Source organism: Camellia sinensis, chromosome 15, assembly GCF_055761805.1.
Source record: "Camellia sinensis isolate YWXY chromosome 15, ASM5576180v1, whole genome shotgun sequence".
NCBI classification, from domain to species: domain Eukaryota; kingdom Viridiplantae; phylum Streptophyta; class Magnoliopsida; order Ericales; family Theaceae; genus Camellia; species Camellia sinensis.
In genome coordinates, this window is record NC_138975.1 from 71,399,688 (window position 1) to 71,422,142 (window position 22,455).

The 22,455-nt window shown below is 34.8% G+C and overlaps 1 protein-coding gene across 7 annotated transcripts; it reads right to left on the reverse strand.

Annotated features, from left to right (window-relative positions):
* Positions 1-1,707: 1,707 nt before the first annotated feature.
* LOC114262310 (ribonuclease J) lies at positions 1,708-22,213 on the reverse strand. 7 transcript variants are annotated; one of them, XM_082909908.1, is made up of 18 exons: positions 21,826-22,119; positions 20,690-20,918; positions 17,452-17,575; positions 17,301-17,365; positions 14,607-14,663; positions 13,610-13,801; positions 13,440-13,517; positions 12,908-13,090; positions 12,747-12,827; positions 11,356-11,421; positions 11,173-11,265; positions 10,403-10,528; positions 9,932-10,045; positions 4,117-4,212; positions 3,892-3,989; positions 3,384-3,811; positions 2,590-3,050; positions 1,708-2,080 (listed from the first exon to the last, which is right to left on the reverse strand). In XM_082909908.1, the coding sequence occupies exons 5-18, from the start codon at positions 14,610-14,612 to the stop codon at positions 1,979-1,981; spliced, it is 2,124 nt and encodes a 707-aa protein (XP_082766034.1). In that variant the 5' UTR covers positions 14,613-14,663; positions 17,301-17,365; positions 17,452-17,575; positions 20,690-20,918; positions 21,826-22,119; the 3' UTR covers positions 1,708-1,978. The 7 variants fall into 7 exon arrangements, with proteins under 7 accessions (XP_082766034.1, XP_028058464.2, XP_082766033.1 ...); XM_028202663.2 differs by lacking the exon at positions 17,301-17,365 and having other exon boundaries at positions 21,826-22,213; XM_082909907.1 differs by lacking the exon at positions 17,301-17,365 and having other exon boundaries at positions 17,466-17,575; positions 21,826-22,145.
* Positions 22,214-22,455: the final 242 nt, after the last annotated feature.

A 22,455-nucleotide genomic window follows, 5' to 3' on the forward strand; every position in this document is an offset into this window, starting at 1 on the left:
CTTGAAAGTGTTTGGAGAGCTCATCGGAGACACGCCGAAAAGTTGTTAAAGGGATGCCAAAAATTGCCTAGAGCGAGGCTGTCCTTGCCCCCTTCTAGGTCCTATTATTGTTGTTGTTATAATGTTTTGGTGTGTGTGATCAGCAAAAAAAAAAAAATTATATTGATGAATTAGAAGGGTTTGGCTTAGCCTTAAGTTAGGGATAGACTGTATGGTCCAGTCCAGTTATTATTTTCATATCTGAAATTTCTTGTCTATAATTAAGATTGACATTTTTCTTTTCTTCGTTGAAATAATGATGCCATCTTGTTGTACATGGATCTGACTATTTGCACACAGATACGACCACAATGATGTCTTGAGGTGATGTTTAGACCGAAAATGACAACTCAGTAGAAGGTTGCCATATGGCAGTGGAGTGAGTGATAATGGGTAACATTATCGAGTCAAGAGAGCACTGGTGAATTTTTTGTATTTGAAGTTTTATGATGTTGAATAAAATGGTGATGGGTTTCATTGATTGGCAACAACAATGATGGTGAGGGTGTGACGAGGTTGCAGTGGGTGAGGGAGGGGGAAGAGGGTTGCCAGTGAGGGACAAGGGGAGCGGTAAAAGTCACTGGTGGGGTAACCAAAGGTGTTCGAGCTTGGTTTCCAGTTTTTCGAAACATTTTTCAGAAAATTCTACTTTCTTATTTTTTGTGTTTTTTTATTTTTACTGAATTTTTTTTAATATTTTAAACAATATTTTTTACTTTTTAGACACACCTAACATAGATATACCTAAAAAGTAAAAAAATTATAAAAAAAATCTTTTAAAAATTCACTAAATACCAAAAATACAAAAAAATACAAGAATTCAGTACATTATTTACATTTTTATGTATTTATGAATTTTTTAAAATATTTTTTCACAAATTTTTTACTTTTTAGATACATCTAAGTAAGGTGCATCTAAAAAAATAAAAAAAAAATGTTTAAAATTTAAAAAATATTCACTAAAAACAAAAAAACCCAAAAATCAAAAAAATCAATTTTCAAAAAATTTAATCTAGAAAACTCAAACCAAACACAGTGATTGTTTTTTGGTTTTTTAGCTAAATTGGGCAGACGGTATCATATGAGCCGTCCAATGACAAAAATGATATGGCACAATCCTGTTAATTACAGTTGACTATCTAGTTCATATCTGAACAAGAGACTTTACCCAAAAAAAATATCTAAACTAGAGATGAGCCACTCCCGAATCAAAGTGTACCAAAATGTACTAAGATTACACAATAAAATGTGAACAAAAACAAGGGAGGGAATGATACAAGGACTACTCAGCATGATGCCAACAAAAAAAAAAAAAAATTATTTATTATTATTTTTTTCTCTAATCTTTGATCCATTGATGGTAATTACTTCTCTTGCTTTTTTTATTTTTAGTGTCAATTTACAAATCAGAATAAAAAGATATTGATTGCAAATTGTTTATTTCACACAGCCATCTCCTCTTGCAAATTCTCCAAGACAACCACCCCCCATCTTGAAAGGAGAGGGGGCGTCTCGGCCAAAGCTTGTTTTGGCAAAATCTTGTTGCTAATTTCCCTTGCTTATTGAACATCTGCACACATCAATTTTCATTGAAAAGAACATTGAAAATACCACAAACACTACACTCATTGCTTAATGATACAAGAACATTGAAAAGAACTCAAAAAGTGAAGGAAACAAAGGAAACCCATCCAATACCCTCTAAAATACCACAAACACTACACTCATTGATCAATTTTTGAAAGGGCCTATAGCTACAAAACCAATCAAATTCTCGTGTCATTCCCCTTACTATTTTCATACAAACCTCCCCTCTGGATACAAAATAATGGTTTTCCAATTAACCATCCAATCCAAGCAACTTTGTGGATAATTACCCTTCGACAAAAGCTCTTTGCAAAAGAATTCTGGAAGGTAAGCTATTATATCACTAGTCCGATCATTTTGTTGTTGCTGCTGTTGCCTCCAAGTCGGATAAAATCTTATTCATGTCCTCAAAGTAAGGCCAATTTTTCTTGCTTTTCTCATCACCCTTGATTTCCTGTTGAGACAAGCTATCATTGTTAAAATAAGCAACAGTTATCATCGTCGATAAAGGACAGCAAAACTTCTGGCATTACCCAAGGCCTAACCATAACGTTTAATAATCTCATATGTGCATATACAGTGCAATAACATGTAGGGTTGCCCCCAGGAAAATCTAGAAATAGTTGGCCTCTGGCCTATAATAGAAATGTGCAACTCTGTTGCTTCCCTCTTAGAGGAATGCCTTGTTTTAGTTTACCATATCATTCAGGGTTAATGTCAGACATTCAATCTATGTCTCAACATTATGAAGACTTGGGGGAGGCTGAGATTTTGAAATAGAGCAAAATTTAAACTAAAATATTTAAAATTTTGACCAAGCTGAAACACTTCTACCCACATATGATGCAGTGATGGATAAGGATTTAATACTACCAGAATATAGTATTCCCCCACCAGAATAAATAAACTCAGGTGATATAAATAAATAAATAAGTGCACCTAAGGTCATGGTGAAGAACAAACCTCATATTTCTGGACCAGAGATGTCCATAGAGATTTGCACTGGCCAGGACTTCGATTTATCCCATCAGCCAGCAGGTTTGCAGATATCTCTTCCCAAAGGGCCATTCGCTGCTTCACAACTTGGAATCTGCTATGGAGTTCACCACGCATATTAATTAGCTTCATAACCTCACCAGGTTTCCATTTGTTCCGCTTTCCAGGCTTGGAAGATTTTGATTGACATTTTGGAATTTCAACCATGTCATCAACCTTAGTTTCTTCTTTCTTAAGCTTCTCCCTATGTTCTTCCTGTGGAACAGAACCATTGCTATCTTTTACCGATTGCTCAATTGGTGATGATGCTATGAATGACTTCCAGAAATCATCCGACCCATCAGAATTGAGAGAAAATTTCTCTGCTGACTCAGAACCTGAAGTAGTGGCTTCCTCAGACAGAAGTCTATCATCTTCAATGTCATGACCTGCATTACAGAAACAAAAGAGAAACAATCTTAAATATAGCAGGCAGAAGAAGAAGAAAAAATTCCACTTCACAACACGTAATCACATCCCAAATACTATTTTCCAAATAGAACTAAATGGAAGCCCACAAATATTATAATGATACATTAGTTACAAAGTCAAGCATAGAAAATATACCATTTGACTTTTACTTTTGTGAGTAGAAGGAAATTAACAAGGCAATCCACCTACTGAATTGTGGCACAAAAGCAGGAATATAAAAGAGAACATCAAAATCACAGTTAAAGGGGCACATATTGCAATAGTCAAGTAATATCAAATCAAGAGAAAACCTTCCAATTCTTGTTGTGTCTTGCCTTCTTCCTCTTGTATGTCAGTCGTCCGTCTCTTTTTTGGATGACCATCCACCACTTTTCTTAATGCAGATATCCCAAAACCAACATGTGATTTGCCTGATAGCCTTGCGTTGAGCTCATCAGAGAGGACTGCTGCTGGATTTTCTATGGCAATTGCAATGACTTCAGGCCTTTTACTGCTGTACTTCCTTACCATTTTTCTCAAAACCTCAGATACAATTCTTTCCATGTGGGCTAGAGGACAATTTACTGGACAGCTTGAGAGTGAAGCATGAGCAGCTTTATGGAGTGCATCCAAAAGCTTTCCTTTGTCAAGCCATAAGCAACGTGTAGTGATTCTTATTCTCCCTTTTAAGGTTTTCTCAACTGAACCATCAGCGTCTTGAGGGCGTAAAATTTCCATGCTGCAACAGAAAGAGACGAAGTTACTCTAATACAGATGTTCGTACAAAAAATCTATATATCAATATTCTAAAAGATTTACCTGACCACTATAATACCATCTGATGCAATTCTGAGTCTCTCGTCAATGCAAAGTTCAGTAGATGTACCGAATGCTTTATCACCATCATTGTACATCAACTGTAGTTTAAAGTTAGTTTTATTGGAACTTTGTTCAATTCAAGAAATGATATCATAGATGCAAATAAAGGAAAGAAGAAAAAGGGGTTGACGAGAGAATAAGGAGGGGCCTTTAATAATCACCAACCTGCAAATTCTCCTTCCCTAGTGATATAAAACCATTAGATAACACTCTTCTGTTCCTCAAATGCGAAACCCCAAGCATCTCTCCATTTTTTATAACCTGATACATTATGTATCCAGCATTTAATTTATTAACACATTGCATAAAAATACATCTTCACCAAAAATATAGGATTTTCAACAGTTTCTTATGCATGGTATATCACATGTCTTTAGCATTTATTTTATTATCATGTGATACACATAACGACACCAAATATAGAATCACAAGCAGCTCCTTTTAGGCAGTATGCCCATATATTGCATAGAATACACAAAGGCAATCAGACATCACTGTTTTTCCCACATACATCTTCTGATACTCAAAGTGGGTCATGCCCTTGTCTGCACAAGTATATATGGTGCTCATTCAGATTTCATCCTCTATCACTTAACAGGATGCACTTCTGCAGAAGATAAAGACTAAAAAAATAAGAAATTGTTTGCCACTGGAAAGTGATGACATGTTAGAACTAGATACCTGATGTGACAACCCCGTCCCGTATTATGCTTTTAATTCTTTAATTATGCATGTGCTTATGTGTTAGGTGTGAATTTGAATGTTAATTATGTGAATAATGTTGTTTTTGACTTTATATCTGTTGATCGTAGGAAAATCTATTATGATTTCTACTTTGATCTGAAAATTGAAGGCTTTAATGGCATCAAAAACCAAAATTGGTTAATTTATTGTGATCAACATAACTTTTAGAACCTAATGAGAAGTTTGATTAAAATTTGATTCAGTCTTAATTAATTAGAATAAAATCAATTAAGTTATGTTATATTTAATTAAACCCAAAATTGTAATTAACTAGCTTAATCCCTAATTAGTGTATTAAGTTAATCATGTATATATATGTCAAGTGATGAGATTAGTCTATTTCTTGAACAAGAGAGAGAGAGAGAGAGAGAGACACTATTCTAGAGAGAGAAGTAGCTAAAAAATTTGAAGATTAAGCAAGAAGTTTGAAGGATTGTGAAGCACAACTCAAGAATTTGCTAAATTGAGCTCAATTGAAGACCTTAGGTAAGTTTTTGAACCCTAATTCAAAAACTAAGTCATTTCATATATGAATTCAAAAAGATTGTGTTTAAATGTAAGAATCGAGCTTAGAATGAGGGATTAAAGGTTAATTCATACATGCATGCATAATTTGGTAGAGTTTCATAAGTTTGAACATGATTCATGCCATCCATGGTGAGTTTTGAAGCTATCTTCTACATGCATTCATGAATTATGATGTTTTAGAGCTCAATTCCATGATTTACAAAGTTTTGAAAATGAATTGCATGTTTTTGAAGCTTAGGAAAAGAGTATGGAAACAACTGATACATGCATGATCATTGAGTTTGAATTCTTGTAGTTTTGAGCTTTGATTTTGCAAATTGGCTTGGTAATCATGTTTTTGGAAGTCTCAAGTGTTTGAGAAGTAGTTTACAAGCCATGCAAGAATTTGATTTGAAAATACAAGCTTTGGAGTTCAATTATGTTTTGGAATTTCTAGAATTCTGTCTCACCACTCGAGTGAACAGTCTGTCGCTCAAGCGCACATTTCTTGCATTCAGTATTTTTTTAGACATTTGCAGTTGGCTCGAACGACCAAGTCACCGCTCAAGTGACCGCCTTCTATTTGTACCTTGGCTCAAGCAAACATCGAGCCTAGATTCGGACCATCCAATACTTTTGCAGACCAAGTGGTCTGCTCAAGCGACCAATGTTGCGCTCGAGCGAAGTGCTCTATTTCAGTAAATTTTGAAAAAACATGCTCTGATCAAGTGTGCATTCTCATTCCCTTCTAGGCATTATTAGGCATGAATTAAACATCTTAAATGAATTAAAAAGTTAGAATGAAACCTAAGAGAATTGAACGAGTTAAAGAACAATCCGATTAAGCGATGTAATTCAATGTGTGTATGTTTGAATTGTGTAGGATCATCCACGAGAACGAATCAACAGCCGAATCACTGTGAATAATATCTTAGTAAAGATATTTTCTTACTTTATTTTCTGAATGTCCTAATGTGGTAAGTTTTTCCGAAACTGTGATTTTGCAAGTGTGAATGAATTTCTATCTGTCTGATCAATATGATATCTGTAAACGTAATTGATGTGACACGAATGTGTATGATGAACCCAAGGTCATTCTTAATATCTAAATTGGACCCAAGGTCATTCTGTGTAATAGAATGAACCCAAGGTCGTTCTGTACATTTGATAAGATGGATCCAAGGTCGTTCTGAACATCTAATAAGTCTAATTATCTGTTATGAGTTGACCGAATGGTCATTATATAGCTGTAAATGATTAGATCTGAGGTTGTTCTGTTATGATATGATCAATTCCATTCCGTATATTGGTTATACGTTGGACTCAAGGTCATTCCGTTATCTGTTGAACCCAAGGTCGTTCCATTATGAATTGTTTATGATATAGAAATGCTTGTCATTTACTAGATCTCATTCACATAATCCCTTTACTCTAATGTTATTCACTGGGCGTTAGCTCACTCCATTTAAATATATGTAAGTAGGTGAGCAGCGGGATATCCAGCCCCAGCCTTAGTGAACCTGTGAAGGATACTAAGTTTTTGTAAAGTCTGTTATGAGCGCCTCACGAGCGAAGCTTATGTTTCTTTTGTCTTTTGAATTTTTGTCTTCTTTTATTGGTTATGTTTGACCTTGTATACATATATAAGTTCTGGTTTAGTATGACAAAGATGTATGAAAGATCTTGGACATATGGAATCTTATTATGTATGTACAGTTGTGAGTTATTAACATATAAGCTATGAAGCATGGACACTCCAAAATTAGTGCCGTGGCGGTGTCCGACACGGGGACACGCCGGGGACACGGGGACACGCCGGGGACACGTATGGGACACGCCAGATGGCGTGTCCCTTTAATTTAATGATTTTTTTGCAGGGGACACGGCAGGGACACGGCGGGGACACGCGTGTCCATATGGGGACACGGCATGGGACACGGCGGGGACACGGCAGGGCTATTTTTATTTTTATTTTTTTTAATTTAATTTTTTTTTATTTTTTTAATCTTTTGCCTCTCTTATTTAGTACTTTTGTAAAAAATATTGTTGGATGTTGAATGTTTTCCCCTTCTCGTCTTAGTTCTTGTTATCGTTTATTATGACTTTTTTGTGCATTTTTTGTGAATGGATGATCTATTAATTTGTTTAAATGTAATGGTTATGTTTATTCAATTAATGTTACTATGTTAGTGTTTGTTAATTTTAATTTAGGATGAATGTAATATGAATCTACATAACACATAAAAATATATAAAATAAATAAAATAAAATTCGCCGTGTCCCCCGCCGTGTCCGTGTCCCCATTTTTTGAAAATTGCCGTGTACCGTGTCCGTGTCCGTGTCCGTACCCGTATCTGTGTCTGTGTCCGTGCTTCATAGCATATAAGAAGTTTTTGTTCATGCCAAGCAGGGCTGTTCAGCAACCCGTCTAATTCGATCAACCGGCCTGGACCAACTCAAACCAAGACTGAACGGACGGTTTTGAATGATGCTATGGTCAGCTGCGATTTGTACTCTTTAGTTTTTATGGATTGGCGGTCGGCATTTGATTTGTTTGAAAGAAAACCGAAAAAAAACCGACTCGACTGATATAAAATACAAGTATATATACATTACCTCCACATATTAGTGACTTTTTATATTACTTTCTGCAAATCTATTGCTATCCTTATCTCAAGTCTAGAAATTTGTTCACCAACTCTCTCCATGCACACTGACACATTTTCTCTCTCCTATTATAATACCTGACCTGACTTTATCTCACCATCACATTAATTACACTTTGTCACTCCCGAGAGATAACTCTTTATTTTTTATTTATTTTTATGAGACTTAAGCCTTCTTGATGAGGGAGCTAGCCTCTCTTGGTCAGAGAGCTAGCTTTAAGTCCTTTTATTTTTATTTTATTTTTATATTCTTTTTTTTGTATTCTCACTATCTTTCTTTCTCATTTTGTTAATTTATTTCCATCCATCCATCCATCTCTCTCTCTCTCTCTCTCTCTCTCTCTCTCTCTCTCTCTCCTGAATCAACAGAGATCGCTACCGTTGCTGCTACAACGGTTGCTTTACAGCGTCACTATTCATCTTTTTTCTAGTATTTCCTTTCACCCTTTGACCTTGTCAGATCTGTCACTCCTCTCTCAAATCTTCCTACCTCTTATTTTCCTCTCAAATCTCCCTCGAGTATATCGACGAGGGCTATACGTAACACTACCAACCCCCTAACCAATTGACCCTTGGATTCTCTCTCTCGTGTATATGTGTCCTCTTCATTGCACACCGACCAAATCCGACCGTGAAAATAGTGGCCTGATACTCTGCGATTTCAAACAATACTTAGTCGGAATCGGATGTTTTTCCTTCTCATCTGAAGATGTCAATTCGATTGATGGTTGGGCAGCAAACTCGAACCGACTCGACCCGTACACATCCCTAATGCCAAGTTTTTGTTCTACCATTTATGCACAACTCATTGGACAAAATTTTATAATTCTGCTTCCGCTTTTGACCCCATATAATTAAATATGATTAGATTTCTGTCTGAGGCCGTAGATAATCTCATGATTACTAGCCAGTGTGGGTTCGGGTCATGACACCCGATGTCCTTCCTCAGCTTGCATTTGTTCTATTTCTTCTATACAATAAGTCAGAGACGGTGACTTCTTGTGAATGAAGCCAAAGTATGTCTTTACCTAGTCAACCCTAAGCACCCCAAACTAGGTCATGCCCCCTCCCCATTACACTTCAAGATGCCATTCCAGGTTGAAACCACAGACAAGCTTGTCTAATTCAGTTCCTGGATTAAAATTACCACAGGAATAAGCCACTGTATTGTTGTATGCAGAATAGTTGTTGGAACCTTAACTTTTGATCAATATCATTTACTTGAATTTACAGTTAATGTTGGGTGTCATCAAGCCTGAGTCCCACAAGAAGCATTCCTTTGCACATAAACTCAATTCGCATAGAAAGGGGGCATATACTTATTATATTAGGTCCTAAACATTATAAAAAGAGTTTTGTGAGATTTGTTTCATTAGCCAAAAAGAGAGCAAAGACCTAGTCTCACATTACACAATTTCAAGATTGAACATCTGAGATCTTTAAATTTGAATCTCCATACACACATTAAATTCTTTCAATTACATTTTTGTAATTAATATTATACCTTTCAGGATGCACATAGATTTTGCGGTTTTCCCTCTGTCATCATCTTTTTCCATACCCTATTGCTTGTCAATGATGCATCAGTTTTTGCAGCACCTTGCAGCTTCTTAATATTTTTTAAGGTAATAATCCTGTTATCATCTTCCAATTTACGATAGGTTTTAGATTCTACAAATGGACCCAATCCATTGAGCTACGGAAATCTTAAAGCAAATAATATGTTGTGAATCTGTGATTATAATGGAAACTACCACCAGCTACCAGAACAAAGAGTAAGCATTACACTCTACACTATGAACTCTTAAAAAGTCCACCCGACACAGAAAGCAATAACCAAAGGAAGAACAGGTTTTCCAGAACTTTAATAATACTTATCATATCATATCATTTGTAACCTAGTTTAAAAGGGAAATAGAATTTGTGCTAAACTACACAATGAAAATCATGATATTGGAATTGTTCGTGCTTCAAGAAAATGATGTCAACGCACCCTGAATATCTCATTTAGATAATAATCCCATCGCCAAGCAAATCATGCCAAGGAAATCATATTAACTTACAGTAGTGTGCCGAATCCCAGTCGATTTTCCAAGTAATTCATGCTCTCTAAGGAAAAGGAGTTCTCCATGAATGGGCAGAAAATGTTGTGGCTTCACAATCTTCAGTACTTCCTCCTTCAAAAGTAAACTTCATAGTTAGATTGTACCATTTAAAACAAATTAGCAGGTTTGATAACAAGGGAACTGACATCCAAAACTAAGAAAATGAACCTTATTAGATTTCATGAACAGAAACACAGTCATCTAATGATCTGTTTTTAATGAGAAACCAGTTCTTATTTCAAATCAGTCCTAGAAAGAAAATAATCTAAAAGACAAAGACAGAAAAAATGATGATTACACAGACATTTCATTTTGTTTATTTTTCTTAGCTCTAAAATCAGTTTAGGGATGAAAATGAAATACAACAGAGATCATACAGGCAGGTCAGCGTAGGAAATAAGAGGATCCTGAATAGTAACAAATTCTCACCAATTCCCCACGATACCCGTGTCCGGATGTGTGCAGCTGCTCATTTTTTCCCATTACTATCGTTGATCCAATCTCTGATATACGGTTTAGCATTTTCATCACCCGTATCTCATTACCAGGGATCACCTGAAAATGTGAACTATCAAGACTCACCAAATATTTGGCTTAAGAAGTTGAAAACTAAGCAGAAGAATCAAAAATTTATTCAGAAAATCAAGTAATCATCACCAAAGTAAAATGCCATGAAATTAGAACTTGAAACAAAATCTATATGTTTTCGTCATCTCAAAAGTAGTGAAGTTTCAAACTAAGATCATCACCAGCATGGGACTTTAAAAAATATTTATAAAAAATTATAAAAAAAAGAAAAGAAAAAAAGAAGTATTAATATGGGATTATTACATTGGAGTTTTATGACGTATTCTCAACAGTGATAATGCGAACACATTCACCTAAATTGATGATACATTATCTAACATAAGATAGTTCCAAAGATCCTCCGGCTTTCTTAAATAACAAGTCATGACATCCAGATTTTCACGTCAAGTTGCTCAATATTACACAATCCAACCACAGAGTGAGTGAAACAGCACAAATCACCTTCAGATTTATTTTCCCATCTTTCCAAGACGGAAACATATTTAAACGAATATTTTATGTATGAAGTATTAACATAAACTACATTACATGATTAAAATAACTCTTCTCAAAAGAAAAGAGGTTGGTCAAAAAGCAAAAGATCCCAAATGCAGCGCTATGATTTTCATTACCTTAGCAGAGTACAGAATAATGTCTTCTTTGCTCAATTTGAGTGAATGACTACTTCCATACGATGCAAGATTCAGTGCAGCACGTGGTTCTGCCTGACACAGCGCAGACATAGTCATATGCAAGCCTCAACTATTCAATTAAAGAAATGAGGTCAAAATGGCAAAGTATCTAAGTTGACTTACTTGAGAGCCAGTTGTGACAATTAATAAATCCTTTGGGGCATAAGCATCAATATCTTCCACTTTCACCTATGCAGCAGAATAAGAAAGACCCGAAGATTGAAGGAAAAAAAGTCATAATGAAATTACAATTAATTTTCTTAGAATGGGGAGGGGTGTGGGGTTGTAAGTATTTCCAGAAAAACGAAGTGCATGAACTATAATTTTGCCAGCAGGTTATGCCAAAATAAGAACAAATGAAATGAGTAGAGCAATGTCAAACAATCATCTGCACGTGAAAGTTACGTCAAGCATGACAAATGGATACATAATGTTGCAACTAGTACGGGTCAATCGCAATTCTGACCAAACTGACAGGCATGGTTTGGTTTGTTCAAGATTGAAACTCCCAAGCAATATTGATCTAGACCTGTTAAAAGATTTGAACCACTAGATAAAGATGAACTCATAGGTTGGGTGATTAGTTTTATTCCTTGCTCTCTCCGTTCCATAAAATTATGAGTCATTTGGTTCTAGAGAGGGTAGGAAGTTTTCCATCAGATGTGGAATGAGAATCAATCGAGGGACAAAAAACCAAAAAAACAATTCTTTTCAAAAAATCTTAAAATAATGACCTAATATTGTGACTGTCATAATAATTAAATATCATGCCACTGCAATGGTAACATGTGGTCATACTTCTTTACAGAGCAGAATACCGTTGTAGTATCTATATTGTGGTATAATAGCCAAAAATCGAGAATTGCCACAAGTCAGCACCGATTACATTGGGGAATAAGAAATAGGGGTGCATTCATATATCTACTTTTTTTTAAACAGCTACTGACTACATTACCAAAATTGTCCATATCACAGCTGACAAGTTAAAGAACTACACAAATGGGCAGAGGGGGGCAGCCACAACAGCAGCAATCAACGAAGTTGACTATTGCATTTCACTCATTTATCATTAGACAATTAGTTCAACCTGTTTTGTGAACACAATTTAATAGGCCTCGTTTGGGAACAGGCTAATTTAGTAACTTTTTGGCTATTTGGCTAAAAAGGTAGGTAAAAAAAACTTGTATGTTTGGGATGACTTTTTGGCTAATTACGAAAAGATGTGCAAAAAGTAGAAAGAAAAGAGAATCTTTGACTTTTTGGTATGGGTTGCTGGCTTTTTGGCTAATTTAGTAACTTTTTGGCTAATTGACTAAAATAGCCTCTTGCCAAACGAGGCCTAAATGTATGTTAGATTAATCCTAATTTCTCAACTCAGGATAAAGCTAAATTTGAGCTTATGGAACTTTTTTCCTTCTATTGTCAACACCATGTCAAATATGATACTAGAAGATTCCAACCACCATGAAAAGGGGACATAGGAAAGCAAAAAAGTTAAGTGTTGAAGTCATTACAAGCGTTGATGGATCAATTGGTGCCTTTCCATCTTTCCATGCAGCATCCAGGTATGTCCTCAAGGCCATGCCAACAAATACCTAACACAATGGTGACAACATCATCTGCCTCCAAATTTCTTAAGCAAAAGTGTACAATGGACAAATAGGAGTTAGCATACCAACTTTCTGCCAGTTAAATCAGCTGCAGCTTTCACGCTTCCAAGGCGATGTATATTTGATGCAAACTGAGTAGTAATAACCCTTCCTTTAGCAGCTGAAATACGCCTCAACAGTGCATCAGCTACAACGGTCTCACTAAGTGTCCTTCCAGGTGAAAGTATGTTTGTTGAGTCACTCATCATCTGCAAAGGAATTTGAATTAAGTGATGTCCATCATGCTGGCTTCTATTCTTTGCGAACAGTTGATCAAGGATGAAAATTCTTTTATAGCAACAAAAAATCATGATGGTGACATAAAACATCCATCACTAATGCAACGGCACCAACAATTTAACAATATTGTTTTCCTATTTTTTTAGCTCACCCAGTTAAATAAAATGAGAATTTCTTCAAAGCAAATTTAAGTTGAAACAATATCCAAAGAATCCGCCTCCCTACTCTATCCCTCAACTTCAAAGCCAAGACAGTGTTGGATTTTACCAATTGTAGTTTAACAGAAAAGCAAATGATAAACAGATCCAGCATACTTACTAGTGTTACTCCTTCTTTTGAGAGTTCCTCTAGAGCTTCACGATCAAAACCTTTCCCATCCAATGGTGACTCATCAATCTGTTGAATATAGATTTAACATGTAGCTCAAAAAAAAAAAACACATAATGTAATTAAGTTACAAGGTACAGTAAAGAAATAAAGTAGAATACCTTCCAGTCCCCAGTATGAAGCATAGTCCCATCAGCACACCGGAGAACCAATCCACAACAATCAGGAATAGAATGGGTTACCCTAATAGGCTCTATCTCAAATGGCCCAGCACTGAATCTCCTCCTAGTTTTAAATATTTTAAGCCTGGATGGAAGAAAGATCCCAAAGTCCTTCAAACGCTTCTTAATAAGCTGTTCAAGAACAAGGGTGTCAGCATTCCATATTGATGAAGAGATGCAAGAAAACTAGACACAATACATCAACAGACGGCAAATTTAATATACATGCAAATGCACAGACATGTTAAAAAAGGTATGATGAATCCCTGATGATGAGAGATAATGTGTGACACTGGCACAGGAAGTGGGGGCTGGAATCAGTCTGTGTTGCTACTCAGCCAGCATTAAACTTTAAGGCCATCAAATTATACATGAAAGGACATTACCCATGCAATATACACACACACACATATGTATATATATATATATTCGAGGAGCCTTTATTATACTTGCCAAGAACATCGTTATTGACATATGTTACTTGGACTCCCCTAAATGTGTGATTGGATAAAGGTATGAACTATGCATCCAATCACTCGAACTTGTCTAATTGAAATTGCACCTACAGGCATGTCCTGTAATTGAAGTGTTTATTTAATTGCACATGAATAAATATACAAAATTACTAATAGATCTCCCTCATTATGTTACACTTTAGACATGGCTGCTTCATAATGAGTGAAGGGCAATGCCTAATATGCTCTACGTTGCATAAAAAGACCAATTTACCCTGGGTAAAAACATAAGAATATAAAGACATATGAATATCTAATAAAATCCCTAGGTTCTTCACTAGGGAATGAATCTGACGCTTAGACACTTCCACACCCCACATGTGATGTATGTTTTTGATCAATTAACATATCTGTCAACAGTGCCATCTTTCTAGAATTATATATAAGAATGTAATAAAATTTGTAAAGCCTTTAAATCATACCTCCATTGTGAATGACGAGGCAAATATTGGTGTATGGGAATCCAATGCTGGGATAACCTGCTCATAAAGCAAAAAGATTAATTAAAATTATAAGATCTAAAAATATAAGATACTGAAACCAAAAAAAAAAAAACAGAATGCAATAAACACAGAATAAGTGATAAACATTTAAACGTGTGTAATTATTTCATTATTTTTAGGCTATGTTACATGGACTCTTCTATTTCCCCAAAGTACTTGTGTCCATCGGATATGACAAGGATAAGGGTGTGGAATGTGTCCGATGCCCGTTCCCAATTGAGACTCTTGGATCCTCCAACTTTACAAAATGCCTGAAGAATAAGAAACTTACATGTTCCAGAAAATAAATATTTATAACATCTAACATATATGAGAGATAAAAAATTCCAGATTTTGTCTAAATCTTATTCAATTTCAAGTACATTTCTACATAATTTACTATATCTTATCCAAGAATATTATAAAATATGTGTGTCCATAATGAGTCCTCGCACCTATATCTTTTTTTGGATACATATCCCAATATCCTAAAATTTAAGTTTATGAAGGTCTAACAGTTGGACATGCACCCGTACGAAAGTCTGTGTAACATAGTGTTTAGGTAATACCCAAGTCTATATAATATAGTGTGTCAACAATGTTAGTATCAGAGGAAAAGATTGTTTGGTTCATATTTTCAATTCAACTATTTCTTTACTAGCAATATCAAAACTTGTTAGGAATGCTATAGAGGCTCATAATCAGACATTTCTCAGAGGATCAATTTTACTTTTTGATGACAATATATTTCCCTAACTAAACTTGAACATTCAATTGCAATGTATGGAACAGTGTTATTAAAAGCGATAAGCACACCAACGCGCCAAGGTCTCCTGAAGCCTTAGGCACAATGCGAGGCACAGGCTTCATCAAAGTAAGGCGCACCATGGCAGGTCGAAATAATATAATTTAATATGAGGCATGCAAGCAAATAACTAACTGGTATAACATAAACAAAATGAAACATTTAACATTTTAAAAAATAAATACCAACAAATATCGCTATTTTAGCATAGACAAATGAGTAATATTCCAAAGTTCAATATAAAACAGGAATATCCATGATCTAAAGGTCAACTAAATCATAAAAGTAGAGAAGAAACAAAGCAATTCAGAATAAATATTTAATAAACAGAGCAGTCCAGAGAAGAAAAGCAGAGAAGAAAATAAAATAAAATAAAATAAAATAAAAAGAAGAAGAAAAGCAGAGAAGAAAGAGAAGAAGAAGAAGACAACATGAGTACATTTGAAGCCCTAAAAATCTCAGCTCAGCCTAACTCCATAGACAAAAATAGAGCATTCCAGAAAATAAACGAAAAATAAGAAGAAGGCAGCATAAGGAAGAGAAGAAGAAGAAGAAGAAGAAGAAGATGATGACTGACAGAGAGAAGAGAAGAGACGAAGAGAAGAACAGACAAAGAGAAAGGGATGAAGAGGCAAAAACAAAGAGAAGACGAACATACCTGCACATTCGAAGCTCCTGGACTGGACGACGAGTTCGACTTCTTTGGAGCTTTGGATTAGGGCTTGTTTTTTCTTCTATCACTTGTTGATTTGGGGCTAAATCGATAATATTAGCATGTATATTTGAAGGATATGATCTGCTATAGCTGACCCATGTAATTTCAATGGTCCAATTCGAATTTTTAAAAAAAAAACCTCAAGGCCTGCGCCTGGGCTTAATCGCACCTTGTTCCAATCGCGCGCGTTAATTGCGCCTTAGTGAAGTCGCCTCGCCTTGACCATTGCAAGGTGCAGGGGGTGGGCATGGCTGGGCCATGCGCCTAGGTGCGCTCCTAGGCAGGGGGTGGGCATGGCTGGGCCTTGCACCTAGGTGCGCTCCTAGGCACGCTTTTAATAACATTGGTATGAAAACAAAGAAATGAAATTTATTTGCTTGATTCAAGAAGGAAAGAGGGAGCGACCAACCTAGAGGACCATAGGATCACATACCCGCTGGGGACCCTACCAGGCAGGGTGAGACATAGCCTAACTCGTAGCCCCACTAGGGTCCTAGAGAGCCGAAGCACAAAGCGAAGGAGGATGAGAATCACATTATACTTGCGAATATTTAAACCCAGAGCAACATGCTCACCAACCCCAGTGAGAGTTATCTCCCATCCATTAGGCTACCACCCTTGATGGTAATGAAATGCTTTTTTTGTTTGTCCATCTAAATTATACATGTGGTGCACACACTTAATATGAAAGGTTGTTCAATCTAAAATTTAGTTCAACTACCCTACAAAATATTTATTTACCAACAACACTATCAAAACTTGTTATGAATGTTAAAGTGGATCAAAATTAAATATATTTCATAGAGAATCAACGTTACTTTTTGATTACTAATGATTTCTCTAGCAAAAATTTAACATTCAATTGCACTACATGGAAACAAGGAACAAAATGCTATGTATGCCAACCGAACTTGTATATGTGGTGAACATACTAATGGGTAGTTATCAGCTATTTGCTTCACTATAATGTCATCCTACATCAAAACTCATACCAATGAATTGTGTTCTGCATCAAAATATAGAGCAGCTAATGATCATATAGGCACTTTTCACAGATTGTTTTTTTGACCCCATCAAATAAATCATCAATGTAGCAAGTAATTAATATATGAACCTCTTGAATGGCGTATTCTCAACTTCTCTATTCAAAACACAAGTGAATCACAGTGTCTTCAATATCTAATAATCCAAGAAAAACACAATGTATTATGCACAAACATTTAATGCATTGCGAACATAATAAAGTGGTAGAAAAGAAAATTTACCCAAGGCAACGCACCAATGTGATCCTCGTGACCATGTGTTATGACAACTGCTTCAATTTTGTGACTCCATTTTCTTATAAAGGTGGTATCAGGTATAATTTTCTGGACACCAAGCTCATCATAGCTGAAATATGTGTCCACATGTGATCAAAAGTCGGTGTATCAAAAAAGAAGGGGAGGAATCTAAATAAGCAATAACTACATTAAAAAATTTCACTAGCACTAACAATTTTATATCCAAAAAAGGGGTTCACTATGGTTATATTGAGGTTATATATTATTTTTTGTGGAGGGGCCTCCTCTTAGCCTATGAAGCACGGATACTTCAAATAGGGAGACGTATCCGTATCGTATCCGTATCGGATACTAATACTCCTTGAATACTTATGGATACGTATCAGATACTTATTAAAAGTATCGGATACTTAGTTTTGAAGTATCGGATGCTCCAAGTCACATATTATCGGATACTTCTTAATTAATTTTGAAGTATCAAATGCTCCAAGTCACGTACTACTCCTTTTACGAAATTAGAATTGTATCATTTCTTGTATAACATCATAATATAATATAATAGCAAGGATAAATAGAATATTTTTACAATACTTTGCTTAGTTTTTTTATAAAAATAACATAGTAAGCTAAAATAATAGAATTCATTAAATTGACATCTTCATTGTATCATGCATGTCCCCTATAACTACATAGAAATAAGGATTAATAAGATAATATAACAATAGTAAAATTAAATATCAATAAATAAATAAGCAAATAAACTTGCATAGAATATTATTGACTAGTGCAAAAGGAAAAAACATAGGGTCAAGTTGTGGATTGTTTTGATATTATAACATTAACATATTAGACTTGATATTGAAATGAAATATTTGCAAGACTTATTGAAAATTTAAAAACTAAACTCGTTACTGGCTTAAATTAATATCTAATTCTTAAAGATTAGTATTTTGCATTATAAAGTTACTGTGGTTTCTCAACATTCTTGGGCTTATGTGTAACTCACTACTAATAATTTATTTATTTATTATTTTTTACAAACGTGTCCTAACCGTACCCGTATCCTACTTTTTTAGGTTTTGTCATATCATCGTATCCACGTATCATATCGTATCGTATCCATACCTCGTATCCATATCCGTGTTTTCTAGCTCTTAGCAAATAAGATAATTTTTGAAGATTTATGAAGAAAAGAGATAGAGATAAGAAAACGCTCCTAGTATATAAGACATCATATTCACATTCTCCACTTTTACATATTCTATTGAAGGAGGCCATAAAAAAGAAGCGATTCAAGGAATCAATTAATGCTAAAATCATTTGAAGGTAAACCTTAGACTCTCAACTTCTTCATGTTGTAATCATGAGTACATGGAATATCTAGACCTAGCGTTTCATTGAGAATAATATTCATAAAATTTTATGGAATACTTGAAGTTGAGTGGATTTTAATTTAAGGTAAAGTTCCCTATGCATGAATCTTGGATTTCACTCATGAATGTAATTTGTATTTGGATTTTGAGGGTGAATTGAACCGTGAGTAGTGGTCAGCATGAGGGTCCATTAGATAGGGTTGACAATATAAACTGTTCAATGGAATTTAGGATGGTTAAGAAAAGAAACAATTGAATGGAGATTGCCGTTGCCGAATGAAACTATTGAATGATTCTAGAATTCATATCAAGGGTGGTGACTGGTTATTTTAGAATTACAGAACTATGGTTTAATTAATGGGAATTAAATAAGATGATAATTATATTTATTTATGTGGTGTAATATTTATTAGGATTGCGTGATTGAAGTGGATCTTGGTATTTTGGAGTAGATTTGGAAATATTCTTTTAGCGTTTGAGATATAATAACCCTCTATCACCATTGGTTTGCTTTCATTCCTATTGTATCATTTAAAAATTATATATTTTGTGTATAGTAAAAAGAAAAAAAATATATTTTATCACTCACTTGTGTTCTTAAAAGAAAATACGGATCAACTATGAAATTACATCGAATATGAATCGTGCAAATAAATCAGATATATTTTGTGAAACAATTCGAACAAATTTTATCAAAATGTTATTCCAAAGACATTGAATATTTTATTTCTTGTTTGAATTGCAAACATGACTCCAGTCTAACTATGATTTGGACCCTGGCCAATGGAGGTTATTTATTGGCATAAAAACTAGTTTCTACTGGGTCTTTTACCACGGGCCTATGTGTGGTTCTAAATATTGTCACAGACTAATGTGGCCATAGTCTTTTAAGACTTGGGTTTTGTTGATTGAATTATTGTACTATTGGATATCAAACCATTGTCTTGAACAAATGACTTTTTATTGGATTACTTATCTTTTCAAATAAATTGTGACATTACACTATGTCAATTTTAGCTAGGTATCTACTTTGGAAATAAATTGCTCCTTCATCGAATTGTTAGAAACCATATTTTCTTACTTATCGACTATTTTCTATATGCTTGATCCAACTAGTACTGATAGTTGGTCATTTGTTGGATTGTTGAGCTCACCCTTCTTTTATTATGTTTTTGTCAAATTCAGAGGAGTAGAGTTGTGCAGGTTTTGCTTGTGGGAGTGCCCGAGTGCAGGAGTTTGATTTTAATTTATTTTAGATTATAAATTTTGTTAATGGAATACAAGGGGATTTTGGTGCAGGTTTCTAAATGTTTTAAGATTTAATTGTAGTTTTTTTTTTTTTTTTTTTTTTTTGGGGGTGGATTTTAGAACCTTATAATTGAATATTTATTTTATTCCCATGATTATTGTGGTACAAGATTGTTTGGATTTACTCTAGCCTTGCATGCTCGCTCGTGTGGATGTGCAGCGTTGTCACATGGTTTCAGGTGACAAATAATTATAAAATCATTTAGAAAAAGTTAATGCCTGCCAGAGTTTTCCACGCTGGAAAAATAATTTTATGAAGCAAATTTGATTAATACAATTAGATCCTCAATTTGCAGCAGAGAATCCCGAGCAGCAGGAAAAGATGTAGCACAGATGAAATTACGCAATTGAGCATATACTTCGGTAAGCCACTAATAACACAAAATAACATGAAATATTTACAAATTAAAAAAAAAAAAAAAAAAAGTCAATCCATGACCCCAAGAAAACAAAAACCTTCAGATGACAAGAACGAAGCATGATGATCACCAAGCTACAACTTGTTAAATAAATGAAAATTAGACCAGTTTATTAAGACTTACTCCGGAAACATAACACCAGCATCAATCAAAATATAACGATCATAATTCCCAACAAGCATGCAATTCATCCCAATTTCACCCAGGCCTCCAATTGGAAGGACACGGAGAGGTGGACCATCAGACCCTTCATAAAACTGTTCCATCTTACGCTGAACAGAATCTTCCATACTTTTTCCAGCCCCTTCCAATCTTCCTGATTTTTTGCGGGGTACTTTAGGTCCACGCGTACCTAAAATCGACCAACAGTATCACATTCATGTATTTAATAAATATAACAAAGACAACAAAACAAAACAATTGAGAAGGTTGGATTTTAACAAAAGTAAACAAGAGGGTTTGCAATAGGCAGAAATGTACATCGAAAGAATAAGAAACACATTTATTGCAGAAGACAATTTATGATATGGGTAAACTTATCTTTTGTATTCTACAAACAAAACCTAAGATAAAATATGTCCTGTAGCTTTAAAACTTCTAAAATCTTAAAAAATTTATTGCTTATGACCTAGAAAATATAACCCCAGTCAAGTGAACCTAGTCCAACAATTAGCTTGGGCAGATTGAAGTTTTTCATTTCTTGGAAACCCAAAAACAGGCATAAGATAAAGATTTCGTTTCCATTTCTTGTCCCACTTTTTTTCTTGGCAACAACCCAGAGGATGAAGTGATTTTTAACTCTGGCATTAGCTTCAAGCAAACATGAAACCAGAACATAATTTGTTAAAGTCATGCCACAATGAACCAAAGCTTCAATCATGAATTTCTGATTTCAATTATAAGGCTCTACAACAACTTGCAAAAATACATTTTTTAAGTATGAATAGCAAAAATACATTTTTTAGTATGAATAGCAAAAATACATTTTTTAGTATGAATAGAAGATTTAAGTGCCCTAATCTACCGATTACAAACATGTCATAAATCACTTGTTTGCAAAGAGAGCCATATGCAATAGAAAATCTCATTCATCCAATTAATTGGCTATCAATAAACAACACAAATAGTACGTCTCACATCATAATCCAATACATTAACGAGCTATATCCCTTGTTTGGTTAATCAGAAAAACATGCCAGAAAGAAAAAAGAAAAGACAAAACTTTCCACTTTGTCAGGAAAAGCTCGAAGACTGCTTACCTATTGAAGAAGGAGAGGCGAGAGAGCACAAAAAGCGACGCTTGTTAGGGTTTGGTCGACAAGAGAAATTGTAGGGGCATAGCGAGAGTGCACTGAAAGCCGCCATTTCTATGATTGTTACTGATTGTTTCCCAATAAGTTAATCGAAAGTGCAGAGAGATTATACAGGTTACTGAGGATCAAAACTATGAATTAGAAACCCTAAACCTCTGGACATTCGGAGGGTCTTTCAAGCGGGAAATAGAGTTAGAGTGAGAGAGAGAGAGAGAGTAGCAGAGGATTTTATGGAGGACCATCAAATATCTCTCTTATCATTTTGGTGAAGATTGAGGACGCACACTCGCTTTTGCCGTCTACATGTGACAAAAGTTTTTTTTTTTTTTTTGTTAAATGATCTTGTAGTTTAATTGGTGTATTAATTTGATTCTTGTTATTTTAATTTGTCCGATTTTTCCTTTTAATTTAATTGATATTGGTTCAATAAACAACAAACATTAGGTTTGGTAGACAAAAAATTGTTACGTGCTCAAATAATGTGGATGTTTAGGAAGTGGGTTTTTATGTAGATTTTTTAGTTGTAGGATCTTATTTGATAAAAAAATTTTGGTGTTTGGGAAAATAGTTGAGTTT